Here is a 13,131-nt window from a genome sequence, read left to right as displayed (position 1 = left end):
GGCAGCATCTCTGCAGTGCCATAGCAACAGCTGAGAAGTAGGGAGGCCCAGATGGCAAACTCCTCCGTCTGTCCTTCCCCACGCGCCGTGCCGGCGCACGCAGGCACTGCCCACGCTGCCAGAAGGGTAACTCCCGTCCTGCCCCGGCACGTGGCACCCCGACACACGGCACCACAAGGCAAGCCCGGGCACCCCATGGTGCCATGGTTGGGGATCCAGTGGTGAACGGCCTCTGGGTATTGCTCAGTACACGTGGGTATGTACAGAAGAGGGTTTGTGCCATGGGGTATCCAGGACCAAAGTTCTCCCTGTGCATGTGGTCTTTTTAGGGAGGTCTTGCAATGGATGGAGCCCCATATTGTGAGAGTGAGGACTGGTTAGGGGGAGCTGGAGCTACCCTAGCAGTCACATCTGGCTAGGGACACAGCAAAGGCCACACAGCTGCACAGAAGCAATGGCATGAATATATACTGCCCCATGGTCATCCTCCACCTAAATCAGGATGGGGGAAGTCCAGCTGGCCCCACAGCTGAGACAGGACCCTTGGCAGCTCTCAGGGATCTCTGTGTACAGAGCCACATCCCCAGGGATGCGATCCAAAATTGGACATGTTTCGGGTAGGCTAAGAAAGGGCAGAGGGACATCAGCCAACACAAACTTCTCCATCTCAGGGCAGGAACCTCCTGCCCTTCCCCTGCTTCACCATTAACCTGGCACCGCCCGGATTTGCATGAGGGTTGTGTGCCACCATCTCCCATAGCTCAGCCAGGGCAGGAGCTACACAGACCTGACCACGGCTGCTCCACTCAGAGGATGGGAAACCATAAGCAGCAGCAATTGGAGCAAAAACCATTCAAGGAGTGCAACAGAAGGCTCAATGATGGGCACCACACTGCAGGCACACATAGGTCTGACCTGCCCTGCTATGGGAACTGCTATAGGCTGTCCTGTCCTTCCATCATCCTTGCCTCAGGGGTCTCATCAGTCATCAAGATGTGAAACAACCCAAAGATCCTGATGGCTTGGGCCCCAGTGCTGGGTGGGGTGGGCTAGCATGGAGGGGTCTGCCCTGGCTCAAGAGGGTAAGATGGACAAGTCCTCCAAGCCAGCTCACACTGCCTTCTTTCTCCAGCCCTTGAAATGGGCCCTGGCAGCCCTTCATCAGTTCTACCCAACCTCTAACAGCAAAGCTGAGCTCGTCTTTTCACACACGAATAAAGCCCTGCTGGGCCCCAGGGCGGTTTCACCACCCCACATTCCATCTGCTTTTTCACCAGCAGCGGGATGGAGTAGGGAACATCACCTTCCCCAGGGCCTGAGGGAAGGATCCCGCTGGAGCACCAAATCCCCTGGCCACAGGGACAGGGCTGAGCCATCCCTATTCACCCCCCAGCCCAGTGGGAGAAGGTGCTTTTGCCTGCTTGCTGCCCAGAAATGGAGCAAGCTGCCTACTGAAGCCAAGCCCCAGTGAGCCTGGCAATTGGGGGAAGCACCATTCAGTGCCCAGCCAAATCAGACCCACATGCTGGGAGTGATTCAGCGATGACCAGGCTGGGTCTGCTTCACTCCTCACCCAGAACACATGATATGGGGGCTGGCAAGGAGAGAGGCCTGACATCAACCTGGAAGGGTGTAGGACCTGATGTCTCCCATGGAAGAGCATGAACCCCATCTCCCAGCAGTGACTCTTTCACTAGGAAGCTGCTCCCCTATCCAAACCATCCCTCTGTTCCCATAAACATGCCCCAGGAACCACTGCTGTCTTCCCAGTAAGCACAGACCCCTGGGGAAAGTTTCTACTCGTGCTCAGTCTCAGACCCTTGTGGCATTTTGGGATTCACCCCAGTCCTGTTCCTCAGCCCCCCAGTGCCTGAGGAAGGAAGCTTAGGGCCAGCAGTGATGCAGGGGGTGAGGGAACGTGCTTTGCTCAGTGTGGAGCAGAGATGCATACAAATTCCAGCAAAAACTGGCACCTTCTCCTCCTTCCACAACTTAGAGCAGCTCCTCTCCCAAAATTACCCAGCACCTCCCTTTCTGGAGTTGTCCACTGGGTTCCCCCTCCCTTCCTTTTTACAGTCCTCTTATCAGCATATTTCAATTTCAAAGCAGTAAAGACATTTTTTGGGCACAAAGGACACATGTAATGCTACCTCCCGCAACAGTTCAGATGTATGCATGCATCTGACAACGCACACTCGCTCACGCTGGTGCTTTCCAAACCCTTTCCTGCTGCTCCCTACCCCTCAAAGGGTTAAAACCAAACCACAACAAACAGCAAACACAAGGGGGGGGGGGGGGGGGAAGCAGAGATAAAAACAACACGAGTTTCTGACTTCCCCAGCATCACCCACATCCCTCCAGCATCGCAGAGGGAGCACCCTCCAGCACCGCGATGCAGGATAAATATGGGGCTATTGGAAGGGGAGCCTTGTACGAGTTTTCCCGTTTACTTTGCCCATTCCTGCTAGGTTTGCAGAGGTTTGGTGGCAAGGTGAAGGTAGGGCTAGGGGCTTAGGGTCAGGTACCTGCTGAAAACCTGCTTGGGCATCACACGAACCTGTAAGCAAGTGGGGAAAGCAGCTCCCTTCATCTTTAGCCAGCAAAGGTGACAAGCAGAGCTGCGAAAGAGGCACTGCAATTACTCTATGGCTCTGCTGCAACTGCACTGTGACCAAATGAAACAGCCTCCGGAAGAGCCCCAGCACAGCCCTCTCCCTCCATACAACTGTGCCATCGATGGGGGGGAAAGAAATAACCCTCCATTATTCATTTCAAACCCTGCTGCATTTAACTGCCAGAATATAAAGGATTCCACCTCTTCTCAGCTCAACTCCCACTGGCAACTTGCTCTGGGGGCTACATATCCCTAAATGCTCACATTTCAATTAGCATTAGAATAATGAAATGGCTCAGAGTTCATCACACCCAAAAATGTACTGGAAAAATAAAGAGCAGAGATTGGAAGGGATGAGGATCTTTTCTTCCCCCCCCCCCCGCCTCCTGCACACACACACTATGATGGATTCAGGAGAAAAATATATTCCTTTCTCAACTCCACGCTGATGAGATTACCATGGGCTTTGCTAACTGCCTCTCCAAACAAGGATAACGCAACTTGGAGTTGATTTTCCAGATAAACAAGCATGCAAACAAACGCAAAGTGCTCAACTAAAAATATCCCCCTGCTCCGATGCCTCTCTCCCCACCGCCACCACCCCGCTACGAACCCGGTCGCAGCACCACCGGCGAGCTTCACAATCGTAACAATACGAGTTAAATAAGCTACTTAAGGGACATCGCACTGTCCTATTTTCCTTTTCACACCCCATTCCCTTCCCTTCCATTCCGAAGGGGAAACCGCAGAACCCCAGATCCGCTCAGCCAGGGCAGGGAAGGAGCATTTTCTATTGTGCGGGTATAAAAAGACAAGACATTCTAACCGGATCCAAAGTCTCGAAAAAGAACAAGCAGCTCAGAACTTGCTTTTCTTTCCCAATTTGGGTAAATATGTGTGCGGCTGTGGCGTCCCCCCCTCCCCTTGCAGAAGCAAACAGTTAAAGGCAGCAGCAGCTTTAGCATCTTTGCCTGCTGCTCTCTCCCCTGCTAAGGAATCGGATCTCATTTACTTTATTCCTCTTAAGCCTTGGCCAAACTGTTGCTGGGCTTTTTATTTTTGGGGAAAAGGGGGAGCGGGGGGAAGAGGGAAGCCGGATTCCTCCGCCCGGGAAGCCGGGAAGCTCGGGGGGCAGCGAGCGATACCGCGGGTACCTGAGCCCCGGGAGAGCCCGGGGGGGACCCCCACTTACATGGAAGTGATGTTCCTTGAGATGTCCGTGATATTGATGCTCGTGTTGCCATTGCTGCTGCCTGAATCCTGCCCTTCCAAGAGAGGGAAGAGGTTCCCATCATCCGGCTTCTTGCAATTGATGTCTGTCTTGCTGCAAAGACAATTAGCAGGGCAAGCCAGCACCGAAAGCAGATAGTCTCCCCAAATGCTCCAGAGCAAAAATACCCTCCAGAAAGTGCACTTGGTAGGGCAAAGAGAGACATCCATCTCCGATTGCTGCTTCTAAAAAAGAGGAGGAGGAGGAAAGGGGGGATGGAGGGAGGGGAAGGGGGGGAAAAGGGGGAAGGAAACAAAGACAGGGGGGAGGAAAAAAAAAAGAAAAAGAAGAAAAACAACAAAACCTCAAGCGATCAGATGCAAAAATCCTCCAGCAGATGAAATCATGCTGGCAGCTGGCTCGGAGCGGCTGTAATCCCGGCTAGGGCAGCGGCCGCGGGCGGGGATGCATGCTGGCCCGGCCGCCGCTCCCCGCCAGCCGCTCCGGAGGATTGCAACGGGAGGCGAATGGGGAAAGGGGGGGGGGGGGGGGGGGGGGGGGGAATAAAGAAATAAATAAATAACAAAACCGGTGCGAAAGTCACCAAGTCCCACCTACTGGGCAGAATTAAAATTGACACACCTGCAAAAAAAACACACAGAGCGAAAGAGGAGGGGGTGACCTCCCCTTCCCATCGCTTCCCTCCCCCGGGCTGGCCAGCCCTGCTGCGGCGGGCACAAAAAGCAAGGGAGGAGGAGGAGGAAGAGAAGGAGGAGGAGGAAGGCTTGCAAAGCGAGCCGGGCTCTGCGATAAAAAGGATTCCCCACCCCCCTCCGCTAAAATCAATGGAGGGGAGGGAGGGGAGAAAGGGGAATAACGCACCCCAGCGCTGCTGGAGCCCCTCCGGCGCAGGAAAAGTTGCATCGGGGGTTAAATTTGCGCTGGGGGCAGAGCGGAGGGGCTCTGGCTCGGCTCCGGCTTCCTCAGGCTCTTTCGGCGATTTGGAGAAGGACGATGCTGCGTTTCGTGGGGCTGTTGGGTGGGTTTCACACACACACACTCATCCCCCTCCGCAATCCGGACGCAAGGGTGGAGGGGAAAGAAGGATTAAACTGAGCTGGAAGAGAATAAACCCCAGTGTGGATTACAGCGTGTATTCTGTTCTTTAGCGGATCCCAGCGAGAGGCTGGGTGGGAAAAAAAAAAGCGGCTGGAGAGCACCCAGGAGGGACTTTCTAGAAAAGACACAAGCAAATCCCCCCCTTCCAAAATGCAACGGGGGCTCCGCCGGCTGCCGGGAAGCGCAGGCAGGAGCACCCAGGGCCGGCGCTCCTGTTCTCCCTTCCTTTCCCTTCCCCTCCTTGGCTTTCCCCTTCCCTCCTGCAGCAGATTCTGCAATCAGACATGCAAAAAAAACCACCCTGAAAGAGGAAGACTGAAGTGTTGAAAAGGCTGAGCTCAGAGCACCGAAATGGCATCAGGAGAGCAGTGAGTGCGAGCTGAACAGCAGAGCGAATTAAGATGCATGGTGCATTTTTGGCAAGCACAAACCCAAGCAGATCAGAGCTCTGCTTAATTTGCTCTGCTTTTCTCCAGCGCTTTTCTGCATGCCTTAGCCCCCCAACACCAATAGTTCCATGTCTCTGCTCCTCCGCACAGAGCCACAGCGATAAAGGGATGGTGCTGCAGGCAGAGCATGGGTGAAGGGAGGAATTACAGGTGTAGGACTTCAAGTATTTCAAGGGTCTGTTTCTACCAAGCACACCGGGCTTTGCACAGGAAGGAGAGGCAGAGAGTGAAGCAGCACGTCCAGGCTCTGAAAAGCACCTCAAGTCATCCTAATCTAGGAGGGGCAATGGGATTTGGGGGGGATAAAAGGAGGGAAAATTTAAAAGCAGCCACAGGGAGGATTTGCAACCACACTTTATGTGCCCATCCCTCTTCATGGGGGCCCATCCCAACAGGGTTTATGCTTGGGGAACACCTCCCTGTTGCTGCCAGCCCACAATGTGCAAGAGACTGTGCATACCTGGGCATCAGTCCTGCTCCCACAGGAGCTTGCAGGGTGTCAGGTAGCTTCATCACAGCTTCTCCTGCCAGGAGTCCCCAAAGGAAGTGAGTGCATTCAATTAAAGGATATATACCAAGGTGCGAGGATTGGTTTCTTGCTGAGCACCACCTGCTTGTAAATGACAGAAACAAAACACCTGGATCCAAAGAGGTCACTGAAGTGGAGCACAGAGGAGTTGGTGGGTCCTGAATCCCACAAGAAGCAGCTCCCATTATCAGGCATCTGTATGGAGACTGTGGCTGGGAAGGCACCAAAGGAAAACACCCAGGTGTATTTTTATTCCCTGCCTCAGTTTCCCCACATACATCAGATGCCATTCTTGTGGCTAAGCACTGCAACCAGACTGGAGAAGACACTGATGAAGACACTATGTCATATGTCCCTGCTGAACGCTGGGCACCCCAAAAAGCTCAGCCAGCATGTGGGTTCATCCCTCAGTAGTACAGGGGACAGGGATGTCACGCTACCCACAGAACCAGTGCCTGGGGCAAGACCAGAGCTTCCTTTATACTGGAGCTGGTGCAAGGTCACAGCCTCCTCATGGCACTTGACATCAAACACGTGTGATATGAGTGTGAGGCCATCAGCCTACCTTGGTATATCACCACAGGGCCACAGTGTGGGGACATGTTTGGGGGCACACATCCACTGCAAGGACCCACTTCAGTCCCACAGTACAGCAGGGCTCTCCTGTCGGCAGATCAGTGCCAGAACCTGTTGGTGCTAGGGTGGCATTGCTTGGTGCCCACCCAGTGGCAGCCTACCCTATGTCCTTCCATCCCCCAGGATGTGGGGTCCTTCCCTGGTGTGGAGCAGAGCACAATTAACAAAGCACAGATTCACCCAGAGAGGTTTGGGGGTTGAATTCTCCTTGCAAAGACGAGGTTTAACCCACAGCAAGCTGGGGAGGTCTCATGTGGGCTGTCCTGGGTGAGGAGATGCAGGAACCCACTCATCCCCATGACATGCACACCCCACTCTGCCACCCGGTGCCAGGCAGCCCCACTTCAGCAGATGAGGAGGAGGTTTAGTGCCAAGCCACAGCTTCCTCTGCCGCTAATAGATAAAGCCACTGCTTGCAGAGGAAACGTGGCCGGGCAAAGCAGGGGAATGGGAGGAGCCGGAGCATCCAGCTGGGTGCTGGGAGGGCAGGCGGAAGGTAGGCAAGGAAAGGAAGAAACCAGGGGGCTGTTCATCCTCCCCATTGCAGCCTGTCAGGGGGGATAGAGGGCTCGTTGGCAGAAGAGACTGCAGACAGCAAAGTCCCTGCCACAGAGAGTAGAGGGGCCACCAGCCCTCACCCAGCACCAGGGCTGGGTGGCCCCTGGTCCTGCTTCCCCTGCTTGAACCCTCACTGGTCCATGGACAGACAGAAGATGACGCTCAGTGAGGGCAGTGCTGCCTCTTCCACACCCAAACCCAAAAGGGGACTGGAGTATTTGGGACCTGTTGGTGGCAGGAATATGCCATCCCTGCCTCCATCCCTCACTCTTGTTCCTGTGGAAGAGGGAGGCAGGAGCAGGGCATGAGTGATGGGGCTGTCAGAGCGCAGAGATAGTATCTCAAGCAAAGGCCTTGCTGTTATTGCTCTGAGGGATGCTGGCAAATTGCTCTTTCAAGAAGCATCCCCATGAAGGATGAAATCAGTGCCTCCTGTGAGAACTCTGCCCCACAGGGGCTTGGGGCTGGGTTCCCTCTGGCCTTCGAGACCCTCCAGAAATTCCATGGGATGCACTTGGCTGAGACTGGACACCAGTTCTTCTGCTTAGAGGTCCCCATCTCCTCTTTGCACGGTGACACAAGTTGCTACCAAAACCCCAGCCCAGAAGAAGGAGCAGGGCTGTGAAGTGCCCAGGGCACTCCTGGCCATGGACAGAGGTGAAGGCAGCTGCTTTGTTTGCATTTCTGCTCTTCCCACCTACACAGCTGCTTTTAGCGTCACACTCTAGTGCTGGCCATCCCCTGGGGACAGCCTTTATTCCTGTCACCCCACTTCCCAAGGAAAGGCTCCCAAGTACATCACTTTTCCCCTCAGGCCCAGTAAAACAGCCCTTTGGGGCATGACCAGAAAGAGATCCGTGGTCCAATATCTGCTCAGTCATCATAAGCTCCAACGTCCGCTCCTGCCTCTGATCTCTGTATCGATCCGCAGGCCTGCACTGAGGCTTGCACCGCCCGCTCCCTGTTACCAGAACAGCACTTGCTGAGCACTGAAAGTGATGAGCTGACATTTCTCCAGCCCCCCTCTCATCCAGAAGGATCTGTCTATAGCAGGACCACTTTGTACACCTCTGAAAGGCAGCCAGCCCCTGGGCAGGCAGAGCTGCTGCTTGGCATCACACAAAGGATGTGAGCTCTGATGGGAAAGGCAGGGAAAAGGGTTTCATCCCCTGCATTGGGGATCTGGCTGCAGGTTCATGTGCCCCTTGGCAGAGACACCCCAAGAAGTGCAGTTTTGGAGAGGGTCCAGTTTGCAGGGTAAATACCCAGGAGCTGCTGTCAGCTCTCAGGGAGGGCATCAGGGCTGGTTTGGGGCACAGCATCCCCTATGGCATCACTGGTGCAGGCTGCAGGAGGAAAACATCAGCCCCAGCAGGGCCAAGACGCATTTACCTCTTGTTTGGGCCATGCAGGCACATGAGCATCAAAAGTGTTGCTCCCGAAGCAAAGTTCTTCATGCCCACTGCCCTGGGAAGAGATTGGAAGCAGCTTTTGATTTGATGCCCATATCACTTCACAGATGCAGAAGGTCACATCCTGCACATGGCACAGCCTGGCCCCAGGGAACCTGCATGGAAAGAGGCAGGAGATATGGTGCAATCATATTTGGGCAGCGACAGCTGTGTGATGAAAGGTGAAGGTCTCAGCTGGGGTGGTGGATGGAGAGCAGCTGGTGATAAGAAGCTCCAACCTTGGCTTGTCCTTGCCCATGCTATGGGAATGTGGGAACAAGGTCAGGACTGAAGCCATTCCAGCAGATGTCCTGTCTGTAAACTCTCTGAGGCCATTAAGGGGGAAAAGCATCTAACCAGGAGCCCTTAGCTCAAGTAAACAGGAACAAAAGATTGAGGAGAAAACATTGAAGTGAGGTTAGAAATAGCCCTCACAAAGGTAGCAAATATTGCTGTGCTTGCATTTGTTGCTAGGACCTGAACTGATCTCCCACCTCGGCAGCTCCTGAATTAATGTGTCTAGCCAGGAAAAAGGTCTGGTCATGGCTGTAATGTTCAAGAGATGGCCCAGGGAGGGTGTCTGCAGTGGTCAGAAAAAAAAAAAGAGACTGAAATGAAGGTCTTGGAAAGCCCAACAAATAGGAGGGGGAGCAGATTATAGCCACCATCAAGGCAGGGCTTTGATCTGCCAGCGATGCTCTGCGCAGAGCTGGTCCATCCTTATGGAGAGCAAAGAGAAGCAGTTCTCATAGTGGGGTGGGGAAGCTCTATGAGGACTGAGGCTGCAAAGCCTGAGGGCAGTGCTGGGTAAGGAGCTGGGGAGGGGGCTGCAAAGGGGTCCCAGGAGGCACCCGAGATGGCCATGCTGCAGGCAGATAAGGGGAATTATAGTCCCGGCATTGTTCCTCTGATGCCCTGCCATCTGCACGTCTCCCGGGGTGTTTGACAGAGACACTCGGCTGTGGGCACCAGTCAGAAAATGTATGATGTGAGCAGTCAGGCTGTGCAGTCACAGGCACAGCCCTTGCCAGGACAAAGGAACAGAGGTCTCCTTCATGTTTTCCCCTATGATTTCCCCCAAACCAACCCTGTGTTTTCAAAAACCCCTCGGTCCTAATTCAGTCTTTGAATGTGCAAGTGGAGCATGTGGGACTGCAGGGGGGTGAGAGAGCTCCTGGAACATCCTGTAACGCAGGACACCAGTGTAAGAAATATTGCTTTAGATTTAAAAACTAATCAAAATTAATTAAAAAAAATAAAACCTCCAACCCTCTAGCTTATTGTCAAGCATGATCCTATGATTCTATGCTTTTAAGAACAAAAGGAAGAGCTACATCCATGCCAAACCCTGTTCTCTTGCATTGCAGCGCACCATCCGCATGTCCGTGCCCTCTGGGCAGGTACCCGCAGCAGCATCCCTCCCCACTGCCCTGTGCTTCACAGAAACTCAGGCTGCTGCTGGGATGTTGGGGGGGAAACAGTGTGAAGGGAAGAGTGGCCATGACACATGCCTCATCAGAGAGGTAACAATGCTCATCTTGGGGCCCTACCAAGCCTCCAGGTTGAATCACAGCTCACTGGAGAATCAATTCCTCCTCACCCTCATCTCTTCTCTACACACGGGGTCTGCAAACCCCATCCATTCTTGTGAGGAAATGGAATCACTTTAGAGAAAGCTCCCTGGCCTGTTTATGCCTCCAGATATTTCACAGATCTTCATTCCTGGGAGACTCTGTTGACTTTGGGGATAGTTGCTGCATAGGATTAAGCAGGGAAGAACTGTTACAACCAACTCTTTGTTGATTCACCAAAATCTTTTTGCAGGGTGCTGCTCTCCCAAATAAATCCCAAGGATGAGTGGAGTCAACAGCTGCTTGAAATAGTTTCTTGCTCCACCAAGGGAATCACGAAATCCCAAATTACTCAAGACATGTCCCCATCCCATGATGGGTGCGAGCCAGCTGGTCCCACCCTCAACCCACCATGCAGGAAGAAGTGGCCATACTGAACCCAAAGGGACCATGACCCACAAAGCCTGGCTTAGCCAGGAGCCCTGGGCTGAGCAAACAGGACCCCAAAATGCTGTGTCCCAGGCACCTCAGCCCACTCTGGAGAAAAGCAGGATGCTCCTGGTGGCAGCCGTGTTTTCTTGCTTTGATGCCTCTCCAGCATCACCTAAAGCCAGAGCTCCTGGAGCACAGGGTGACAAGCGACTGCAGCCCCAGTAGCAGGACCGTGCCTCTGAGCCCTTCTCTCTGGGTGCTGCCATGCTTGTTTCTCAACAAGGGCTTTGCAGAGCCGTTAACAATCCCACTAATGCACAGCATCCAATCGCTCCCACCCGGGAATGACAGCAGCTGGGGCTCAATGGCATAATCGTGTTTTGATCCCTTGTGCCAGACTTCCTAGACACACGCTGGAGGTTGATACCACCTTACAGGAGGGGGTCTTGCTATGGGAAACAGCTTCCACGAGCTCTGCTTACCTGGGGAAGGAGAAGGTTTGGTTGGGGGGCTCTGGTTTTGGAACATCCTTTCACCATTCCCACAGGGCTGGGCTTGACAGGCGTTAACCTGAGAGACCCTGGGTGTGCTGGTGGTGATGGAGGGATGCTGCCCTCAAGCTGGGCGTATGGTCCTCAGGTCACTGCTGTAACACTGTCCTCAGCCCCCGTGAGCTGCAAGGCGAAGGGAAGGCAGGAGCCTGGTGTGTGAGCTGTGGCGACTGTCCTGCCAAAGTGTCTGCAATAAGCAAATCAATAATTAAGGCAGGATGTACATTAGCCTTTGAACACACTCCAGGTAGAGCTTATTTTAGCCCTTCCAGGGAGAGCGTGTGGGGTGAGCAAAGAGGGGGCTGCAAAGGGATGAGGGGCTGCAGGAGGATGAGGTGCAGGTTAGGGATGAAAATGGAGGATCAGGAGGAGGAGGGTGTGATTTAACAGGCAGGCAAATTGCAGGATTAGGGATGTATGTGGGAAGCAGGCACCTGCGGGAAAAGAGGGATGCAGACAGGGGCTGGAGGTGATGTGCATGAGCATGCCTGCAGTGTGGTGGGCACAAAGTCTCCTTGAACATGCAGCAGTTTTGCTTGCCTACTCCTGCCTGGCTCCTTTTTCAACCATGTCTTTTTCCTTCCCCAAAGCAGCCTTACCTATCTCACGCTCACCTGTGTAAGCTCAAGATGCCAAATAACTTGCCAAACTTCTGCCCAGCCAATTCCAGATACAACAGAGCATCCTACAGCGGGAAGTGATCCCTCCGGTCATTTTGGCTTGTGACAGGCACCAGCAAGTCAAGCTCTGGGACACACTGCCAGGGTTGGAAGGCAGAGAAGGACACCAGCAAGCCCTGAAGATGTCCGGGCAGCAGTGCCATCTTGTCCTCTGCACTGGCACTCATATCATCCCTGCTCTAATACCAAGAGAGAGAAGCCAAAGCCCAAGAGCCATCTTGCAATGCAGAAAAATCTTAGTTTTACTAAAAGAGGTCAATTTCCCACATTTTTAGCACATTGCTTGGCATTTCTCAGCACTGAGCAATTCCCCCCATCTCCCCACACCGTCTGATAAGAAGCTTTCCTCATCCTTACAGAGAAAGATCTGGATGATGTGATTTATGCCTACTGCATATCCGAGCTGGCTTGCCACAAGCCTCTGCATTTGGGCTAGTGCTGGAAACCACACAGGAGCATCAGCTAATGTGAAACATAACCCACCTTCTCAGCGGGACGGGGTCCCCAGGGCCCATCTTCCCGTTCCCCCCTCTTCTGGCTCCGCACCCGCTCCCCCTGCCAGGCAAGGCTGGGGTTTGTGATAGCCAAACACAGCAACCGCTGACGGTGCAGCAGCACTAACCAGAGCCCTGCCAGCCCTGCTCCTCCTGGGATAGCCTGGGGAGGGATGGAGACAGACCACTGCAGTGCTTCCAGGGGAGCCTGAGTTGGTCCAAAATCTCAAACACTGGGGAGTTTTCCTCCAGCAAAGAGCTTCCAGTGTGAAGAGCGATCACTGAAACACTTGTGATGCAGTTCAGCTGAGTAAAATAAATAAAAGTGACTAATAGGTGATTAAATATTAAAGGACCGCTTTATTTTTGCAAATGCACAGAACACTGCACACAGCTGAAGTGTGGAGATGGCCCCTACAGCTGAAATGACCAAGGAGAGCTAAAATGACACCAGGCTCTTCCTTGTGCTGCAATGAGGAGCGTCTGGGCACAAAGTTCAGTTTCTCAGGAAGACAGAGGTGGGTCCATCAGCCATCATCATCAGCTGCTTATGGACAGATTATCTAAAGGAAGCTTGTACAACCAAGACAGATAAGCTGAGCCTCCAGACCACGCTGTGCCAGTCTGACCTGTCTGCGTGCACAGACACTGCTGCACTGAGCACGCAGATTCAGCAGCAGTTGCTTCATCATGCTACAGGGCTCCCCTTGCTCCCTCGTTAGATGCTAGAACCACCTAACGAAGCTGAGATAAATATTCCCTCCTACTGCCTATTAACACTGGCTGGAGGGGAGCTCCTTCTTCTGACACAAGCCCACACCATTTCAGTGCCTCCAG

General features: G+C 53.6%; 1 protein-coding gene across 5 annotated transcripts in view; it reads right to left on the bottom strand.

Annotated features, from left to right (window-relative positions):
• NTRK3 (neurotrophic receptor tyrosine kinase 3) overlaps window positions 1-5,932 on the bottom strand; it is a 209,110-nt gene extending 203,178 nt beyond the window's left edge. For 2 of the 5 annotated variants that reach the window (XM_062630676.1, XM_062630692.1), the window contains exons 1-3: window positions 5,853-5,932; window positions 4,707-4,941; window positions 3,807-4,069 (exon numbers count right to left, since the gene is read on the bottom strand). In XM_062630676.1, the coding sequence (XP_062486660.1) occupies window positions 3,807-4,069; window positions 4,707-4,748 (305 nt within the window). In that variant the 5' untranslated portion in view covers window positions 4,749-4,941; window positions 5,853-5,932. Of the gene's footprint in view, window positions 1-3,806; window positions 4,070-4,188; window positions 4,387-4,466; window positions 4,685-4,706; window positions 4,942-5,852 lie in introns of those variants that run through there. The other 3 variants (XM_062630667.1, XM_062630685.1, XM_062630703.1) reach the window with 3 other exon arrangements.
• Between the last annotated feature and the right edge of the window lie 7,199 nt (window positions 5,933-13,131).

This window comes from Pezoporus occidentalis, unplaced genomic scaffold (assembly GCF_034315485.1).
Source record: "Pezoporus occidentalis ecotype Australia unplaced genomic scaffold, CSIRO_AGI_Poc_V1 ctg11, whole genome shotgun sequence".
In the NCBI taxonomy this organism is placed as follows: Eukaryota; Metazoa; Chordata; class Aves; order Psittaciformes; family Psittacidae; genus Pezoporus; species Pezoporus occidentalis.
This window is presented reverse-complemented; position numbering and strand designations above follow the sequence as displayed.